This window comes from Cricetulus griseus, chromosome 2 (assembly GCF_003668045.3).
Source record: "Cricetulus griseus strain 17A/GY chromosome 2, alternate assembly CriGri-PICRH-1.0, whole genome shotgun sequence".
In the NCBI taxonomy this organism is placed as follows: Eukaryota; Metazoa; Chordata; class Mammalia; order Rodentia; family Cricetidae; genus Cricetulus; species Cricetulus griseus.
Window position 1 is genome coordinate 24,243,625 of NC_048595.1, and position 20,670 is coordinate 24,264,294.

General features: G+C 48.1%; 2 protein-coding genes and 1 non-coding gene across 11 annotated transcripts in view; all 3 read right to left on the minus strand.

Annotated features, from left to right (window-relative positions):
* Positions 1-720: 720 nt before the first annotated feature.
* Positions 721-6,217, minus strand: A3galt2 (alpha 1,3-galactosyltransferase 2). Its single transcript, XM_027398983.2, has 5 exons — positions 6,114-6,217; positions 4,784-4,867; positions 4,533-4,622; positions 4,128-4,265; positions 721-1,408 (listed from the first exon to the last, which is right to left on the minus strand). Exons 1-5 carry the CDS (start codon positions 6,215-6,217, stop codon positions 721-723), a joined length of 1,104 nt encoding a protein of 367 aa, XP_027254784.1.
* Positions 6,218-12,464: 6,247 nt separating this feature from the next.
* Positions 12,465-20,670, minus strand: part of Phc2 (polyhomeotic homolog 2) — a 101,403-nt gene continuing 93,197 nt past the window's right edge. For 8 of the 9 annotated variants that reach the window (XM_027399350.2, XM_035439605.1, XM_027399352.2 and 5 more), the window contains one exon: positions 13,698-13,852. In XM_027399350.2, coding sequence (XP_027255151.1) covers positions 13,698-13,852 — 155 coding nt within the window. Of the gene's footprint in view, positions 13,853-20,670 lie in introns of all 9 variants that reach the window. The other variant, XM_027399351.2, reaches the window with a different exon arrangement.
* On the minus strand, positions 14,035-14,107 carry Trnak-cuu. Its single transcript has one exon. It is a non-coding gene; the product is annotated as a tRNA-Lys (tRNA).

Below are 20,670 nucleotides of genomic sequence, written 5' to 3' on the forward strand. Positions count from 1 at the left end.
ACACGAAGAAAGGGACAGCATAGCAGTGGTGATGGAAGAGGCAATGACAGCCGGCTGAGTGGTCAGCAGGCCAGGCTACACTAACGACAAGGCAGCCAGCTGCTTGGGAGCTGAAGGGGAAGTGCTCAGCGGGTCAGCCAGGCAAGCTGCAGAGTGGGAAGCCGGTGCAGGAGTGGAGGAAGAGGTAGCGGACAAGAGGGGACAGAGCATAAACAAGAGGTTCAGCAGAAGAAGAGAGGACGAAGAACTGAGGGCCAAGAGAAACGGCAAGCCCTGGTCATGGCAGTGGCCTCAGACACTGAAGAAGGTTCAGTGGCTCTAACACTGGTCTCTGGCAAGGTCTGGGGAACCCTGGGACCTAGGCCCACTCAGAAGCTGTAGCATCAGCTGCTGCCAAGGGCTAAGATAGGCCTTGGGCAAAAGTTTTAATATAGAAGGCACCACTTGATGCTCCCTCCACCTGCTTGCTGCCCCACCCAACACCTGGGATAAACGAGCTGCCCAAGTAGGCTCCCGAAGAGCTTCCTCTTGCCTGTCCATAATTTGCATCTGGTTAGAGCAAAGGGGCTCTCCAGCCAGCTGATTGGTAACAGGTCTTTGAGTTTTCCAGTGTCCCCCTTCCAGAAGCACTATAACTGGGCTCTCACTGGCTTCATGGTCTTGAAACATCTTGCGAGCCCCACTCCACACCCTCTGCGCCTGGCTGGCCAGGGGAACATGCTAGTTTCGCACCAGTGCATACTCCTTGGGCTCCCAGATCAGGCGAGGGTGGTGGATATCTGTCCTCCAGCCAATTTTCGGGTCCCAGCAGAACTCAGGGGACAGCAGCTTGGTGGGCTTGTACAGCCAGAAGAACTTATTGAGGTGGCTCTCGTCGTGCCAGACCGCCTCGATGCCACGCTCACGGTCCAGCTGCTGGCCAAGCGCACAGTGGGCGGTCAGCTTACGTAGTGCCGCCACACTGCCCCCGAATAAGGCCGCGTGGTAGTAGAAGTCGCCCTCGCCCCATGACAGGGCAGCAGCTGATCGCTTGTCCCGCTCATACGGCAGCAGCCACCGCGGCCAGTGGTAGTGCCAGGAGTGCAGCTGCGCCACCAAATCGGCCAGCACCTCGGGCCCGAAGTTACCCGTAAAGCGCTGGTCTACGTCCAGGCAGAACACATAGTCAGCTTCTTGCCCCAGCTTCCCTCCCAGAGCCTCATATAGCACGCGCATGCGCGCCATGGACACGTCCTGCCAGCGGCTCTCTCTCTGCACAGGTTCCACCCGCAGCAAGCGACCCTGGCCCAGCGTCATGTAGGGCACTGCTTCGGGGCGATCAGTGAACACATAGAACACCACTCTCTGACCCACCATGAAGTGCTGCTCTGCAGATTTCAGGAAGCGTTCCAGGTATTTCTCCAGGTACCTGCCAGGCAGTCACAGGCCACGGTCAGTCCTCCCATCTCCACACCTGCCCACATCCGGCCCTACAGTCCCAGAACTCCAGCCTCGGCATGGTAGATTAAAGGGGATTGAAAGCTGTCTACCGGCTTCTGCCTGGAAGGGATGAGTTGCCCTGCCCTGTTCCCTGGTCTATTGGATTTGCTCTGACTCCTTTGACCCCAGCAGTGCTGAGGATGCTGGGCCACCCTTGGAGGACAGGAAGTGTTTTGCAGTACTCTGAGCCCTGTGGGAAGGGACCCAGGACCAGAGGCTTCTATGATGCAAGGAAGCCTGTGCTGTTTAGGTTTTTTTGTTTTGTTTTTTTGTCAACTTGACACAAGTCAGGGTCACCTGGGAAAAGGTAACTTGAATTGAGAAAATGCCACCCACCATCAGATTGTCCTGTAGGCAATGATGTGGGAGGGCCTAGCCAACTATAGGTGGGTCCAACCCTGGGCGGATAGTCCTGGGGTGTATAAGAAAGCAGGCTGAGCAAATCCATGGGGAGCAAGCCGGTAAGCAGCACTCCTCCATGGTCTCTGCTTCCGTTCTTGCCTCCCAATTCCTACCCTGACTTCTTTTCTCTGTGGACTACCTAACTGAAGTAAAATGCAATAAACCTTCTTCTCCTCCCCAGTTGTTTTTAGTCATATTTTAGTCATCACAGCAACAGAAAAGTAAATTAATATAAAGCCTAAGCCAGCCATGGAGGGAGCTTGTTTGGAGAGGCATCAGTCGGTCTTTAGTTGTTGATCTTGCCGTTGGGACTCAGACGTATCTGAGCCCTTCCTGGGAGTTCCTGAATCAATTTATTTTAAGCCATATGCTTGTGGCCATTCTTTACATGGACAAGCAGAGTGCTTGGGATACTGACAATTTGAATCCTGAATACTCAGGGACACCAACCACAAGTTCGAAGGAATAGTAATCAAACCCAATATTCTGAGCATTTGTCACGTGGCACACACTGCTAAACTCTTGTGCTGTAGCTTAAAGAGCTGTAGTCTCTTGAACAAAGATACTAGAGTTGAGCCCAGCTTGGAGTTGGGGCCAGATCCTTGCCTTGCATGTAATAGGCTGCTGGTGGACCTGTGGAAATCTGAATTCACAGGTCAGCATCTCAGAGTGTAGGATTCACAGTCCTGGAACTCAGGAAGGGGGTCCTGAAATCTCAGGTTCTGGAGCCTCTGGCCCTAGAGCATTCAGTTTGGTCCCCTTAATGGCCACAGTTTCAGAGGCTGGAGAAGCTGCTGCGGCCTAAGGGGTACAGCAGCTCTGTCCCCTTGCCCTTGGGCCAGCCCTGTGGATTCTTCAGTCACCTTGTGTTGCAATGATGCCACTGGCTTTCTTCTCCTTTATGTGGGGTTTGGGACACAGTTGGAAAAACCTTGAATAGTTTTCTGAGTCATCTAGTGGCCCAGAATTCTTTGCCCAGATTTTTTGGTTTTTCTTCCTGGGTGGGCATTCTATTTTATCCCACGGGAGGCTGGCCCACTCCTGATCTATCCTGCACTTCGCTGCTCTGTGAGTTAGGGTTGTAGGTCTGAATCCACACCCAGGAGGAATCCCCTTTGCTTCACTTTGGAAAGTGGTCACCACCCGGGACTCTTCCTCCCGCCCACAATGGGAGGGCAGTGCCCTGCCTTTGGTCTCGTCTATCTACCTAGCTCCTTCTACACCTGAGGCCCATCATTTGTAAGCCTCACCGGTGATGACTTTGTCCTTCTCAGTTACCTGCTTTGTGGCTACCCCCTTGACATGGTCACCGTCAATGTCTTACTTCACTATGTGAGACCCTCATTCATCCAGCTCTCTTACCCTCATCTGTCACCTGTTGGCATACCCTCATCTGTCACCTGTTGGCAGGCAGGCCTACCTCACTCAGTTCTGAGACCCGGCAATTGTCAATTCTGTCACTCTCCAACTCCACCCACCCTCAGAGCCTTCTTTGCTTAGCCTGGAGTCACCCCACAGTAAATCCCTGAGCCCCCAGTGCTTCTCCCTAGACCAGGGTTCCCTGGAAAAGCCTCACTACTCTGTTTTGTTTGTTTTGTTTTGTTGAGACAGGGTTCCCCTGTGTTGCTTTGGAGCCTGTCCTAGCTCTTTTTTTTTGTTTGTTTTGTTTTTTTTTTTTTTTTTTTTTTTGTTTTTTGTTTTTCGAGACAGGGTTTCTCTGTGTAGCTTTGGAGCCTATCCTGGCACTCGCTCTGGAGACCAGGCTGGCCTCCAACTCACAGAGATCCACCTGCCTCTGCCTCCCGAGTGCTGGGATTAAAGGCGTGCGCCACCAACGCCTGGCATGTCCTAGTTCTTGTAGACCAAGCTGGTCTCGAACTCACAGAGATCCACCTGCCTCTGCCTCTGCTAGCCCCCTTGTTCCCTCATTAGCTTGAAAAAGTCTTTTATATCCTCACTACAAACCCAGTGTCTCCGTTTGTGCCAGACCTATCCTCAGGCATATATATTCCTTTTTAGTAGTTCTGATCACTGGCTACTGGGCTACTGGACTCTGCCATTGCTGTCCAGGGAGAAGAGGACAGGAGAACGTGCCTCTGTATTCCCCTGAGAGTCTGAAACAATGGTTGCAGCCTGTAACTGCACTAGGAGTTTCTATGGCATGGAACAAGGCTCCATGAATCCCCATCCATCTGCACACCGTCCTGTTCACTACCTAGAAGCATGGTCTCTTCCCTGGGTCTTACCTGCCTACAGCAAAGACAGTCAGTCCAATGGTGAGGTTCCGCCGTCTCACCTCTTGCTTGGCTACATGTGGGTCAAAGGTGCTATCCCAAATAATTGGTGCTCCCCAAGAAGTACAGGTCGGGACTTCAGACCGGGCCCTGGTCATGAGCAGGAGTAAGAAAGACAGTTCTGTTCATCCAGCTATTTGACACCTGCTCATTTCCACTTTCCCGTTGCTAGATACTAGACTTCTTCCTATGGACCTCTGGCTTAGAACCAACCACAGACTGGGTGATATGTGACCTGATAGAGACACTGGCTTCCCAAAGACAGAATGCCTGGGTGTGGGTGAGAAGAGGACTGAGACCTGGGGCAGACCTGTATAGTTTGTGGACATTCTGAGTGGGAGAATGGTGGCTGCTTACCAGTGTCGCAGGACACCAGTAAACTTGTCCGTCAGCAGAGGCGTGGTGGCTATAGGGCAGATGCCCATGGGGATGGCGCCTTCTAAATACCTGTAGATGCGGTAGACAGGAAGGGACATTTGGCATGCTCCTTGTTTGGTGGGGAGAGTTCATAGAACATTTACCAGGGCTAAGCCAGCTACCACCTTCCTTCCCTGGGGTAGGGGGTGGGGTTAGAAGGATCCACTTTAACCCCGGCCCTGGGGGAGTACCTGAGAATACGGAACCCGTATAGGTACAGGGCTAAACAGCCAAATGCAGACAGGAGGGGCATCCACAGGAGTCTCTTCTTGGTCCTGGAGTGGTGGGATTGGGGGAGGGCTTCAATGACGTACTCCCACGGGAGAAATCGTTGCCTGACTTTGCTGCCTCATTTGATTTCTGAGTAGGAACCTATTACTCTAGTCACACAGCACAGAGACATTCAGAAAGAGTTCAAGGGTTTGCCTGGAGCAAAGCCTTTGCAGCTCTGCATGGAGGTGGCCAGTGGCATCAGTGTCTCCTGCATCCTTCCGGAGATGGTCTGTGCAGAGAAGACACATACAGACAGATATTCCAGCAAATGTCCCTTCTTCCGCTGACGCCCCCACAGATGGTAGGTAGCATAGTGGGCAGTCCTTCCTACCCTTGCAGGTTTTGCTGACTATTGTATCTTTCTGCTACCACTGAGCTGCCCTGCTACCTCACCTCAGTACTTAAAGAAGCTCCCACCCTCTTCCCCAGCTGCCCCGGGATCTAAGGAGCACTGAGTCTGGACCACTGCTTTGGACGGCAGTGTGACAGGGTGTATGTGAGTTGGGCAGCCTTGGAGGATAGTAGCGTTCAGGTTTGCTACTATCCTGAGGCTGATCTTGTTCGGGGAAAAGTCCAAGAAGAGAGAGGAGTTTGTGGTTTAGTATATGGGAATAGGGAGCATGTCAGTGGTGGCCGGTTCTCCCTGGGCTTGTATTCCCCTCACCAAGCTCACAGGTCCTGGCTTGGAGAGAGTGGGCAGTGGGATTTGTCCATGGTTTGTTGTCTTCTATAAGAGCCCCATAGTAAAAAACAGATATGGGGACCAGGTGCCTGTCTGGAACTCTGGGTGTCATCATTTATTAGCAACACTGGGCCTCTGGACATCAGTCTTCATTTGTGAGGTGGAGGAATGAGAATAGCATGGTGAGGCTGAACCAATGTCAGCCAGATGATGGAACTCACTGAACTTCAGCAGCTAGGGGCACACGCTGATAAGGCTTCCTGATGATGGCCTCTTATTTCTTCTGCTAATCTCATATCTCCACTCCCTGCCTGCCCTACAATTTCCTCACTAGTTTCTAAGCTCTCTTTCAGGAAGGCCACCTATATCAGAGTCCCTTATCTCTTGGACCCGCTCCACACCTCCTGAGTCTCTGCTTTGCTCAATGAACCAGCCTTGCTCTTAGGCAGATGTAGGTACCCTCTTAGCACAGAGTGCCTAGGGATGACTAAGCCAGAAACCTGCATGCAGCCCTCCCCTCCCTCCCCCATGCTCGCTCCAGCTCACTGGATCACTTGCTCACTTACCGTGGTAGTCCCCAGGTTGGCTTCCCTTGGCCTCTTTGTCTCTGTCCTTCCTGTTTTCTGAAGCCTCCATGTGACCCCAGTGCCCCCAGCCCCCTCAGAGGCATCTCCTAAAAGACCAGCTTCCCTTACCAGGGTTTGTGGCACCAACAGCTAAATCCTCAAAGGGAAAAAAACTCATTTAGTAGGCAAATACATGGAAAAATATCTGCCCTCACTAGTAGGCAAAGACATACAAATTAGAACCCACTGGCAGATTTTGTTTATAAAATGATCCCCACCAAAAAAAAAGAAAGAAAGAAAGAAAGAAAGAAAGAAAGAAAGAAAGAAAGAAAAAAAAAAGCCATGATGAAAATAGCAAGGCTGCCAGCATACAGGGTGAGAAGGGGCTCCTGGCTTGCTCTGGAGTCCTAGCATTTTGGAGAGCTGCTTAGCTTTCCGTACTTGTCCCTTGTGGGTTGACAGTCCCAAGTCAAGATGCTCCTTAGTGTCTGCTTGGCTGTTATCTTGGCATATATTGGTCACAGTGTGGACCAAGCTTTGGGCCAGGTCCAAGGCTTTCCAGGACTTTCTGGAAGAGTGGCCCTCTAAACCCAGCTTCAGAGAACTAGAAGCTATTTAGACAGGGATGTAGGGGAAGGCCAGCCTCTAATAAGAAAATACCAGTGCACCCTAGGAACGCCCATTAAGGAAAGGTTTGTTGTAGGGGTGAGGGGGTGGTGTTGGCAGAACTTCATTTGGAAAAAAAAAGTGGAAGTACTCAGGTAGAAAGTTGAAGCTAGACATGGTGGCTGGTGGGAGGGCTTGACTAGACACAAGAAACCAGTCAGGGACCAGGAGTCACTGGGGGTGAGGCAGAGCACTGGCGGCTGAGTGGGGAAGAATAGAGTGGAGGGCAGGATGTGGCCATTGATGATAGAGATGTCTGGAGTTGGATCTAGGAGTATTTGTATCTAAGGGCCAAACTGTATGTCTGGTTGGGGTAAAGCCTGGGGCTCACCACAGAGTTCTGGGGTTCACCAGGAGGGCAGGAGTGTCATGGGAGAGAGCACAGAGGTGGGGGAGGACAGCCCAGACATTGAGGGCTGGGTGGGTGGGTGTCAGGTGAAGGGGTGGAGCTGATGCAAGAAGGATCTTGTATAAAAGGTCCTGGAGGGCATGGGAGACTTCCCTAAGTCTGGGCTATAAAAGGTAGATAAATAGGTTTACAGTTGATGGACACACAGTTTTCTTTGACAGTTGTCACCACACCCAGTTAGCATCAGGCTTTAGTGAGTTTTGGGTCAGTTAAGGTCTTCTATAAGCTGCACTGATTTTTAAATGAAGGAATAAAGAACCCTCTGGCTAACTGCAAGATCAAGTCCACATCTCTTAGCAGGGCTGCAGGAGCCTGGGAAACCCAGGCTGTGGCTGTGGTGCACATCAGTGTCACCTTCACTCCCTTCCTGTCTCTGGGTCTCTAGTCCATACAGTAGACAGTCCTAGGATCTAACACAAAGCGGTGGCTGGTGGAATGGTGGCCGTGCTTGCTGGCAAGCCTGACTGATGACGAGTACGGTGCCCAGGACCCACATAGAAGGGGATGGGACACTTGACTGCAGGCTGTCTGCTGACCTCCAAATAGACACTTCTAGGACACTCATGCAGACACAAAGATACATATATAATACAGATTTTTATTTTAAAGGAATAAGTCTTAAAAAAAAAAAGAAAGAAAAGAAAAAGGAAATGTGCATTTGCAGGGAGGCAGCGGACTAAGGAGAGGAGGGGCATGGAAATGAGTTTGTTATGACAGGCCTGCCTGAGAGTGCCATAGTGAAACCTGACGTTTTGTAAGTTAGCTAACAAAACTAAAAAAACTAATAGAAAGCGATAGAAAGGCCGGGCGGTAGTGGCGCATGCCTTTAATTGCAGCACTCAGGAGGCAGAGGCAGGCGGATCTCTGTGCGTTCGAGACCAGCCTGGTCTACAAGAGTGAGTTCCAGGACAGGTTCCAAAGCTACACAGGGAAACCCTGTCTTGAAAAACAAAGGAACAAACAAAAAAGTGATAGAAAGAAAAAAAGATGGACATAAGCAAGCCCAACAGGGGTTGGTGAATGTACTATGTGTGTCTAATAGCAGAGGTCAGTGTGGCCGGTGAGAAGCATAAGGGAACTGGTAAACACTGGAACAGACAAGACCAGAACTCCATGGAGAGGCAGGTCTCACTTCCATGGGGGAGCCTCTCTCCCAGTGTGTCCATGTGCTAACAGGCATGGCATCCACAAGAGCTGCCTTAGTGTCTATTGGGGAATGCTAGACGAGCAAACCCCCCTAGGATTAAATGTGATCCACACAGGAGACTTCATATTTTACAGTAGCAAAGTTTAAAAAAGTGAAACAGGTGAAATTAATTTTTAACAACATTTTGATTTATGCTAACATATCTAAAATGTCCTTTTAATATGTAACCAGTATGAAAATTGACATTTCCTTGCCTATTTTTTCTAAGTCTAAATACTAAATCTAATTTCTAATTTTGACTTAACATAGCTCAGTAGCTGCATGTTGCTGCTGGCTGTTAACTATGGATTATATAGGTGGACTTATAGGGGGTGAGGGAGCGGCGCACCAGATTGGTGATGTCATTGAAAAGTTCCAGGGAGAGAGGAAGGGCCTTGTTTGTGACTCAATGCCCTTCAGTTGTGTCCACCCTGCACAATGAGGCTCCACCCTTTGCTGACTGGTGTGTACCATCTGTAATGTCGCACTGTGTTTCCAGTGCTCTGGCTGAGCAATGGCCACAGGTATCTTGTATCCCTTAGATTGCTGTGTCTGCCCAGATGTCCCCACAAGCTTTAAACTCACAGCATCTCAATCTGCAGTCTGAGTGGTCCTGCCAGGCCCATCCATCCCTTTTTCCTTTGTGTTCCTATGGCCTTAGAACCCCTTTATCCCTTAACAATGGCTGTCACCAGGCTCCCCTCCTGCCCCCTCCACCTGCTCCATCCTCTCTGCTTTATTGTTTTACAGCTGGATTTGTGTAGCAATTTCCCAGTCAGGGTTCCACCCTTCAGCCCTGACCTGAAGTTTCCTGGGTTTACCATAGCTCACTGGAATTGTCACCCCGTCTTTGCCAGGCCACTCTCCCCACCTTCTGTCACTCACTTGTTTTCCAGCTCCTTGGCATCTGGTCCCTGGTCCTACATCTCTGCCTTCACCAACCCACCCACCTCCAGCCCTTGCTTAACCCCTGTCTGTCCTAGGAACTCTTCATTGCCCTGGTAGACTTTGGAGTTTTGGTTCCAAGTCCCAGAACCTGCTTCATAATTGGTGTTGTTAACAATCATTTGCTAGAAATGAATGACGTAATGAATTGTGGCTGTAACTTCACTTTCTTTCCCCAGCTCACCATTACTCCTTTGCTTAAAACTCCATTTGCCCAAGGAGTTAAGTCTGTGCTCATTCCTAATCCTGGGCACTGATGGGGCCAGACACTGCAGAGAACACTCCCAGGTCTTGGTGAAGTCTGACCACAGTACCCCGAGAGGAACCTGGATTGCTCCCATCCCATCAGTGAGGAGACTGAGTCTCAAGTAAACCATTCACTCAGGAATGATAAAGAGTTTGGGGCTGGGGGCTGGAGAAATGGCTCAGAGGTTAAGAGCACTGGCTGTTCTTCCAGAGGTCCTGAGTTCAATTCCCAGCAACCACATGGTGGCTCAGAACCATCCATTATGAGATCTGGTGCCCTCATCTGATGTGCAGATATACATGGAAGCAGAATGTTGTATACATGATAAATAAATAAAATCTTAAGAAAAAAGAAAGAGTTGGGGCTATCCCAAAGGATACAATATACTCTGATGACACCCTATGGAAGGCCTCACCATCCAGGGGGAGCAGAAAGGATATGTGATAGGTAGGGTTTTAGCTCCTCTCTTTCCTGCTGTTCCCCTGGGGCAGACAGGACTTTTCCTGTCTCTCTTTTCTGTCCTCACTATCTTTTTACCTCTTTTCTCCTCCCCCTTCTAATAAAACTTCTCACTTAAGCTGTCTGCCTGGCATGTTTGTCCCTCTGCCTCTGTCACCCTTACCTGCCATGGAAGCCTCTGAGGTTGCTTGTTATTCTTAACACTTGTTCTTGGAGCCACATTTTCCCCCAGCAATTCTACCACCTGACTGAGCTCCGGTTGGGTCAGTCAGCCTGGGGCTTATACTTGTACTTCCCACCTGGTGGGCACTGAACCCACTCACCTGAGTCCCTTGAGAGCCATTGGGGAAGCCAGTTGTCATGCAATCTTTTCATCCCAGAGAGGTGGAACGAAGGGCACATGCAGTAAAAGTGACAAGGTCTCTCTCTATATATATATATAGGCACAAAGCAGGTCCTTCCTGCCTCCTAAACCACACCCCCAAAAGCAATCTGGGTTAGATTGCCAATAAATTCAGGAACTCTGAAGTGAGGTTACCACAGATCCTAGGGTGGGGATGGGGTTGGCAAGCCCTTTGGGGCCAATCATTTATTAGAGTGGAATGAAGCAGACCTAACCCAGTGGAGAACCTGAGGCAAGTGTAGGGGCTTCTCTTTCCTCCCTTGTGTCTTATTTCTGGGAGGGTCTAGAGTCAGGTCTTGCATTCCCACCCAGATGTCCTGTATGGCACTCACTACAAGCTTAAGCTGAAAAGCACTGGGCACTGTGACTTTGAGCAACTTTACTCCTTGTAGTCTCCTTTGCCTCCCCAGTAACATGGGGTGCACATACCTGTCCCCAGGTTAAGAGTCATATAAGATCTTGGCTGTGTAGCTTACACTGGCCCTATTTCTTTTTTCAAGACAGGGTTTCTCTATGGAGCCCTGGCTGTCTAGGAACTTACTCTGTAGACCAGGCTGGTCTTGAACAGAGATCTGCCTGCCTCTACTTACTGAGCGCTGGGATTCAAGAAGTGTGCCACTATGCCTGACAGAAATTTTTCCTTTGTGTTCCTATGGCCCTAGAACCCCTTTATCCCTTAACAATGGCTGTCCCCAGGCTCCCCTCCTGCCCCCTCCACCTGCTACATCCTCTCTGCTTTACTGTTTTACAGCTGGATTTGTGTAGCAATTTCCCAGTGAGTCATAACCAAATATTTGTGAAAGTTTATGTAGTGCCAATACTAGGAACAGATATTTATGTAAGAGCATAGCTTCAAATACAGCAGCAGCTAGACACATTGCTCACCCCTGTAATTCCAGCACTCAGGAGGCTGAAGTTCAAATACATGAAACCTTGTCTCAAAAAAACAAAAACAAAACAAAAACAAAAAAGAAAACAACAACAACAAAAAATCATGAGATGTGTTAGGTCCTTTCATCTGAAGTGACAGACAACTCACCTGACTTAAATTCACCAATTTCTGAGTAGCCTTGGTTTCCTCTCCATCACATACAAGTAAACTTGAGTGGGATCTGGTATTTTGGAAAGCCTGGCTGTCTAGGCAGACAGGCAGAAGGCTTTTGTGATTGGGGGCCCCCTGTGGCTCACCCCACTCTGGCTACCCCCCCACAAGCCTCCCTAGCTTCCCCACTTCTGGGTCACCAACCTTCCAGGTTGTGGTCTCCCTGGGGGATTAACCAGCCACTCTTCCAGTGGGTAACCACATTTTAACAGGTACCCCAGTGTGCAGTCATCAATTTAGGAATACTGATTCTCAAATTGTCACATCCAATCTCCTGTAGAGGCTCTGGTGGGGTTAAGGGGAACCTTAAGAAGTCCAGCTGACTAGCTTAATGACAGGAGTACACAAGCCCTGGGTTGTCACCCTCGCCCAGGAGGCACATGGCCAACCCCAGCTAACACCTAGGGGCTTCACCTCAGTCTGGCCAGCTCCCATCTCATCTGCCCTTGCACTCATTACCATTATTTCATTGTCAGACATTATGTTATTTTCCCCCCTTAGAAGTCCCTTGGCCTACCTATTTATTCCTCTATTGTGTTATTAGTCATACAATGCTTGGCAAGTGCGGAGTGAACTAAAGCTGTCCTCAAGCCCCGGTATCTTATGAACAGGGACCAGTTCCACCCAGATGCACCTGCTGCAGGTAGGAAAGTCTGGGTTCTGGCTCAAGTGTTACTGATAATGTTGGCTTCCCATGTGGCCTTGATGGGAAAAGCAGGTAGGGAGGCTCAGAGCTCAAGGGCCTTGCATTTTCACTTCGAGGGGTGTCGATTTGAGGCAAGGGTAATGAAATGATCCAGTCCTAGTCAGGTGAAATGCATATGCTGCCCAGTCAAGGCGGCCATCCTTCCCCAACCCAAGTCCCATTCTTTCCCTCACCCATGAACAAAAATCCAGGCACACAGTCATCCCTGGGAAAAAGCCACACAAGACGCAGATTTTACAGATTTATTTTTTAAAAACAAAACAAAAGGTTAAAAAAGTCCTTCATTTCCAACCCTGCCTGGGGGTGGGGGTGGGGAAGGGGGCAGAGTAAGCTGAAAAGGTGCTTACCCCTCCCGGGAAGAGTCTGACTTCCCAGAGTTGGTAAGGACAGGACAAGTCAGAGGCGGCCTGCCCTTCCTTAGGTAGCTGTAATTGCTATACAAGTTTTACAGGCAAGTGTGGGAGTGGAAGGCCAAAGGCTGCTTCCACAGTGCCTCCAGCCAGTCTGCAGTCGCACACTTCCTCCCATGAGGGTGTGTGTGTGTAAGGATGGGCGGGCAGGTAAGTCATGGGAGGCTTGGGCTTTGGGTCACATAGTCTAGCCCCTGGAGCTTCCTTGTGTTGTCTGCCAGCCAGCAGGACACACTGCCAGTTTGGTGTGAGGAGACCTTCCCAGAAACCTCCTGCCATCTGGAGGGAACCTCTAATCTCCAACTCTCGGGGTCTGCCCTTTCTTTCTATTCCCCAGCCTCAGGCTGAGTGGAGTCCAGGACAAAGCACTAAGTGGCTGTTTGCTACAAAACACCTGGAGATGCCAGAGGGCAACTCACGGCCTGTCAGTCCAGGCTCCCAGTCACACAGTCATACACACAGCGTTAAGGCGTCTGTGCCTGCAGGCACGGCCAAACTGGGCCCAGCTTCTCTCTCTCCACCTGCAAAAGGTACAGGGGTAGAACCCTGGATGCTGTGGAAACAGGCTGAAGGGGGAGAAGCTGACAACGGAAGGTTAGCCAGGCCTGGAGAAAGAAGGGGGTATGGGGGAGAAGGCAAGGGCTTTCAAGACCTCTGTCCAGGCCTGCTGGCTGCCCTTGGAAGTAACCCAACTCAAGTTGGGGAGCCCTGACCATAAACCCCCTGGAAAATGGGGGACAGAGAAAGGATTAGAGGGGGAGGCTAGAACATTGGGACTTTGGAGGAAGCCAGTGCTGTCAGTATTTACAAGCGCAAAGCCCCATCTTCTGTGCCACCTACCTCTCTTCCCTCCCACAGAAATGGCCCCTGAGAGCCACTGAAGAGGCACGGAGACCTCCTCACAGCTGCACCCCTAGGGAGAGCCCCTTCCCTCCAACTGGCCCTGTCCCGGGCTCCTCAGGAATGTCTGTGTGGCTCTGCTCCATCAGGAGGCGGCGCCCACCTGGGGCTGGAACCCTGGCTGCCGATGGGGCAGTGGGCAGCAGAGACTCTAGGAGTCTTTGAGCATGCTGATGCGTGCGTAGATCTTCAGGGCAGGCCCCAGCTTGATGTTCATGGCACTCATCAGGTGGTCCTCCTTGAGCAGCAGCAGGGCTTGTCCATCAATCTCCTGGGCACGGAACTCCTCTGCAATCTCCTGGCAACCTGAGGAAGACCACGGCAACACGCAGCAGTTAGAAACAAGCCCTAGCTCAGGAAAGCCTCACATGGTACACTGAGGGCAGTATACTGGTCAAACAATTGTAATTAATACACTCTCTGTGTGTTTACTTGGGTCCAAATAGCTATAGGGCTGGGTAGAACAGAAACTCTTTGTCTACAAATGGTGCCCAACATGGGGCTTGAACCCACAACCCTGAGATTAAGAGTCTCATGCTCTACCGACTGAGCTAGCCCAGCTAGCTCACTTCCTGTCTGTACAGACCTCCAGACCTCTATGGTTAGCTAGTGGCATGCTCCATTCTCTGACAATCAGACAGGCTTTATTTGTACAAGCAAGATATTACCACAGTGGTACTGTTCTTGTCTTGCAGCCTGAGAGGTTAAATGACTGAGCCAGAAAGTGAGGATGTGGCCTTCCTTGGGCCTTCCCCTCCACTAATACTGTCCTAAGCGCTGAGTTGGCACAGAAGGTAAGCATGTGGCTGCTGAGGCCTCATAGAAAGGACAGCAGCTTTTCCCTTATCCTTGCAGGTAACTGATTTTGGAGCAAGCCAACCACCACACCAGAACACTCCATCAGCCCCTCTGGACAGATGCTGGTGGATAGCAGAAGAAGCCTATTGCCATGTGCCTGAGCTCCTCGGACGTGATGATGTCTCATTGAGGAAGTCAGAGCAGCAGCATCTATGATGGAGGCTCCGTCTGACTTCCTCAATGAGACTTCATATGCCCTTAACTGGAGCAACCGCTGAGCCACTGCAAATACCTGACCTCCACAACTCTGAGAAAATAAATGGGTCACTACTATTTAAGGCTAAGTTTTAGAGTCATTTGTCTCATAGCAATGTATCAATTACACAGATTTTGGTGCCTTATTGAGAAGTGAGACACTAAAAAACCTGGAACATGCAGGGATGGCCTTGTACTGGGGCCAGCGGCAGGTAGGGCAGGTGGAGTACCAGTGACTGCCTAAGGGGGTCTGGGATCCCAAGCAGGAGTCCCATAGCCCAGGACACTGCTGGGAGCTTAAAAGAGAGCGTGGGAACTGCTACTGGAGTCTGGAAGGTCTGGGAATCAACTGCACCCTACTAGAAGCAGCAAGTTTAGCAGCACTGAGCTGGGGATGTGAAGTGTAAAGTTCCCAGTGGCCTAAAGACATCTTCAGACAGAAGGCTGAGGGCGCTGCCTGGTTTCTGGTGAAAGGAAAGACAGCAGTTCCATGTACCATGGCCAGTATCTGCTGGTTCAGGAAGCCCTGAGCCGTTCAGATGGTCAACAGTGCTGGGATTAGAAAACAGTTTCCAGAGTGGGGGTGCACACCTGTAATCCCAGCACTCGGGAAACAGAGGAAGGCAGATCTCTGAGTTTGAGGCCAGCCTGGTCTACAGAGTGAGTGCCAGGACAGCCAGAGCAACACAGAGAAACCCTGCCTTAATCAATCAAACAAACAAACTCCCCAAAACCAAAACAACCTCCCCCCACAAAGATCTGACATGATACCCTGGAAGAGAAGGGCTTGCCATGGTTTCTGATCAGTTGAAGGATTCCCAAGAACCTTGAGGGCTCCAGAAGAAGCCCAACATTACAGAAAGGCTTATCTGAAAGATTTGGGGTGTGTTCTTTGTTTGATGGAATGAACCCCAACAAGACTCAGAGACTGTAAAGATCTTAAGGAAATTATACTGTCAGAAATACTGCTCGGAGGTTATTAGAAAATAAAAAGCAGGAACTACAATAAGCACTGCAATTCAAGTTGTGCTGAACACTCAGGCTGCCTTTCTCAGCAGGTGGGTGACTCTGAGAGTGGGACCAAGCAAGGGCAGGTAAGAGTCACTCCAGCTTTGAATCCTCAGAAGGAAATGGTGACCAGGGCTACCCAGGGCTGGTGTGGGTCACAGCTGCCTGCATGTTTCCTATCTTCCCTGTTACCTACCAGGTACTCGGGGTGTGGTGGGCAGGAGACAACCTGTCTTAGTTCTCTGATCTCTAGACTAGGGAACCACACCTGTGCAGCAGGGCCAGAGCTCTCCAAGCCCAGACTTGACTCAAGAAAATGCCTCCAGAAGACCAGGCTGTAGGCAGGTCTGTGGAATATTTCTTTACACTGTATGGATATATGCTGTTGTGACTGGTGTAACCCAGAAGCTGATGGCCAAGGGCGGCAGGATGAGGTTAGGTGGGAGAACCAGACTAAGGACACTGGGAAGAAGAAGGTCATCACCAGCCAGACTAGGACAGGAAATAGGAGGTGCAGGATGAAAGAGAGGTAACACCATGTGGCAGAATTTAGATGAATATAAATTATATTTATATAATTTATATAAATAAATATATATATATAAATGAATATAAAAAATGAATATAAAAGTTGTAGGAGTTAGCTAGTAACAAGCCTGAGCTATTGACCAAGCATTTATAATTAATAAGAAGCTTCTGTGTGGTTATTTGGGAGCGACTGTCGAGACGGTCAAGACTGTTGCTTACAAATGGTACCCCAAAGTCCAGAAATGTAGATCCACATAAAACCTGAGAACACTTTAAAAAAAAAAAAGGAGGGGGCATTCCAAATACCTCATTTTTTTCTGTTAGGCTCTGTTTGCTAGTGTCAAACACAAGCATGGCTCTTTTAAGAGGCCCTGCTACTGAACACTTAAATGGGGTTTATGAGGAGTGGGTGGCATACTACTTGGTGGCAGTGTGAACACAGAGAGCAAAGGCAGGGGTGGGGGTGGGGAGCCAGCCGCCAATGCCAGCAACTAACAAAGCAGTTTAAGATTTGTCTCATGTGATCAGTTTAGACAATACAGATGCTCAGTAAAAGACAGAGCCAGATGGAGAAAAACCTCTAAATGGGTTACAGTGTTTAAAATGTACAAAGGCTTGGGAGAGAAAAGAAAAAGGCTACAGGCAGTCAGAAGAACATATAGCTTTAAAAAAAATAAAGTAAAATTCTTAAAAAGGAAGTAAAGAGATATAAAAGAATAGCCATGTAAAGATGGATGGATCCTGTAGATGGGACACACAGAGCCTGGATCCTATCCTGTGTGTTACTGTGCTGTCTTTAACAAACACTGGATTATGGAAACTGCTAGATTAAACCAACCTATGTATTTTTAGAATACCTTGACTTCAAAATGGAAGTCAAGAGGTAATGTTGCTTTGGGAAAGTGGTTATACTTTTATTTCCACAGGAAATGAGAAGCTGTGGGTTCATTCCAGATTGACAGGAATCATATTTGATCAAGAAAGACTCCCTGAAAATCCTGACTACAAACATAAAGAAATAAACCTACAAATAAAATACAAAACATGTAATGTTTATTTTAACTGCTGAAATATAAAACAAAGTATCATCATTGATTAACTTGTGTACAGCACATAGTCTATACTTGTATTACTGCAGATATGTATGCTACCTATAAAGTTTATGTATTTTCAGAGCAAGGGGACCAGACACCAATGAAAACAAATGGCCCAGGTGATCCAGCCTCTCACAGTGCCTCTGCTGTAGTTTCCTTGGAGTTATGCATCCAGAACAGCTTCAAGGCTGCTGGATGAGATGGTCCAGCCTCACAGACTACTCCAGCCCAAACTTAATCATCATCCTAAGTTTTCTCAGGGTCCCTCAAAGATGCCACCACCCCCAGACAAAGGAAGCAGTCTGGAAAAAACAATGCCCACATTCCCAAAAGATGGCTTATAGTCGGGCGTTGGTGTGCACGCCTTTAATCCCAACACTTGGAAGGCAGAGGCAGGTGGATCTCTGAGTTTGAGGCCAGCCTGGTCTACAGAGCGAGTTCCAGGAAAAGGTCCAAAGCAATACAGAGAAACCCTGTCTCAAAGAAAAAAAAAAGTGGGTTATAGATGTTTATTATCATTTAAGGGGTGTTGGTTACAAGTTGGTATTGGTCATAGTCAGGAAAAAAGCTAAACCAAAGTGTTAAATTAAAAAAATCTCTTTCTAAAGGAAAAAAGGGGGATATGACATAGGAATGGTAGGAACAAAGGAAGATTATTGAATCTACTTTAATCCAAAATCAAAATACTTTACATAGTTATGAATTTTGGTTTATTGACACAAATTTAAAGTTAGTTTTGTTACACTGTATGTTTCTAGTCTTGTTTACAGTATTGTGCTTATACAGTCCATTTAAAAATGTAATGTATAATTAAGAAATATAGATTAATAGTCACCTATAATATTCAAACTTTTAGTCTTGTGTTGCCTATATAAAATTTGATGTCTTTGCTTAGTTTTGCCGTTTCCACTCATGCCTCCCATGACCAGATATCTTTGTCATTTATCTGCCAGTTAGTGGTTTTCCCTTTTGATGACCATACATTTATACCATTACACATACATCATGAATTGGAGAAGACAGGGACTTTCCCTTTGCTTTCCTAATTGTCTGTCTTATAGCCAATAGTGCTGTGCTGATTTTGTGGTTCCCTCCTCAATATTGGCCTTTCTATCCCCTGGTCTATAGACTGCCACTTTCCATTAGTTTTGGTTATACATGGATATATATTTAGATAGATGGATCGTTTTCAAACACTTCAAAGACCCACAGAATATGGCACTTAATATGGTTAATAACCTAAGGCTTTTCATGTCAGTGAGACACATCTGCTCCTAACAGCATCAATTTACTTCAAAAGAAGGTGATGGGCATTGAGGAACCTATATTATGGAGTTTGCTTTCTTTATGGCACAAGCTAGCCATTGGGGCAAAGAAACTGCCATCTCTGCAACTGCTTACAGTATGCTGTCCAAACTGGACCAGCAGGACACAAACAAAGTGACTGCCAAACTTTGCCAAGACAAGGTAGGACAAAATCCCTTGGTTCTCAGAAATTTCTGTCAGATGTATTAGGCCTGTAGGCCAAAGTTAGATGCCCCAACATTACAAAAGAACTTTGGGTGATTGTCCAGACAGCCAGATGTCCCTGTTGTTACATAACATTTCACCTTTCTGGGATCTTTGACAGAGTTGAAGACTAAGTCATAGTTAAAGTTTTCCTTAGTCATGATAAAAGGTAAATTGGGTATAAAATTTGAGACTCACGAAGATAAATAGTATTTTCTCTAAATTTGACAAATACAAATAGACTGGATATTATAAATATAATTCTTACATAATAACTTTTTGTTGTATATAATTTTATACTATGGTAAAGTTAAAACCTTCCTTTTTAATTAGACAGGAAGGGAGAAATGTGGAATATTGCTTTACACTGTGTGAATACATGTTGCTGTGATTGGTTTAATAAAAGAAGCTAACTGGCCAATAGATGGGCAGGATGAGGTTAGGTGGGAGAACCAGATTAAGGACACTGGGAAGAAGGACAGAGAGAGATGAGTCACCAGCCAGACATGGAGAAGAAACAGGAGGTGCAGGATGAAAGAGAGGTAACACTATGTGGCAGAATTTAGATCAATATAAATGGGTTAATTTAAGTTGTAGGAGTTAGCTAGTAATAAGCCTGAGCTATTGGCCAAGCATTTATAATTAATAAGGTTCTGTGTGGTTATTTGGGAGTGACTGCTGAGATGCAGAGAAACTTTGCTTACATAGGCCTGTAGGGTATTGTCTTAATTAATGACTAATGGGGGAAGGCCTAGCCCGTTGTGGATGAGGCCATCAATCCCTGGGCTGGTGGCCCTGGGTTCTATAAGAAAGCAGGCTGAGCAGTCCATGGGGAACAAGCCAGTAATCAGCTCCCCTCCATGGCCTCTGCATCAGCTCCTCCTCCAGGTTCCTGCCTTGTTTGAGTTCCTATTCTGAATTCCTCCAATGATGATCAGTGATATGGAAGTATTAGCCAAATAAATCCTTTTTTTTCCCCAACTAGCCTTTGGTCATGGTGTTTCAACACAGCAATAGAAACCCTACCTTAAGCCAGCCTGTCAGTTTCCCCAAAGGACAGAGCTTATCTGTGTGACCACTGAGATACTGTAGGAATGGCAGAGTGTGATTTCTGAGACTAGGTCCAAGAGGGCATGATGGTTTCTTCTGATTGCTCTCTAGAATTTACTAGCTGTGGGGAAAACCTGCTGTCATGCTTGCCATAAGAGGCCTATATAGGGGCCTCCTGCCAACCGCTAGCCCCTTCCTGCAAATCAGGAGTGAGAGGATCCCATTAACCCAGAGAAGCCTGCAGGTGGCCTCAGCCTCAGTTGACACAAAGCAGCATCCTCATAAGGGACCCCAAGACAGGGCTGCAAAGGTTTCCTAAGTCTTTAACAAAAGTTAACTGTGCTATGACAAACTTGAGGGTACAGGATAGACAACAAAAACACTAGCTTAAGTGAGAGTGCTAGACCTGGACCCAGTTCTGTCTGATTTCCAATTCTATGCTCCCATTTCTGTACCACACTCCACTCTGCGACAGGCTTGTGGCCACCATCACTGCTACCTGGCAGTAAATGCATGAGACTGGCAGAAAGGTAAGAAGTTTCAGGGTTGCCCTGGAAGAATTTGGAATACTAGAAAATTTGCCTTTCCAAGTGCAAGTCTTAATGACAACTTCATATTCATTTGCCCTGTGCACCAAGGGCGATACTCAGCACACACCATACCACACCTTTTTGTCCTTGCTCTTGTTTAAGCTGCTCTCATGAGTGGTCTCTCAATCTGCAAACGCCTACTTTCAGCTGTTTATTGTTTTTATTTTTATTTAAGATTAATTTATTATGTATACAGTGTTCTGCTTGTATATGCCTACACACCAGAAGAGGGCACCAGATCTCATTACAGATGGTTGTGAGCCACCATGTGGTTTCTGGGAATTGAACTCGG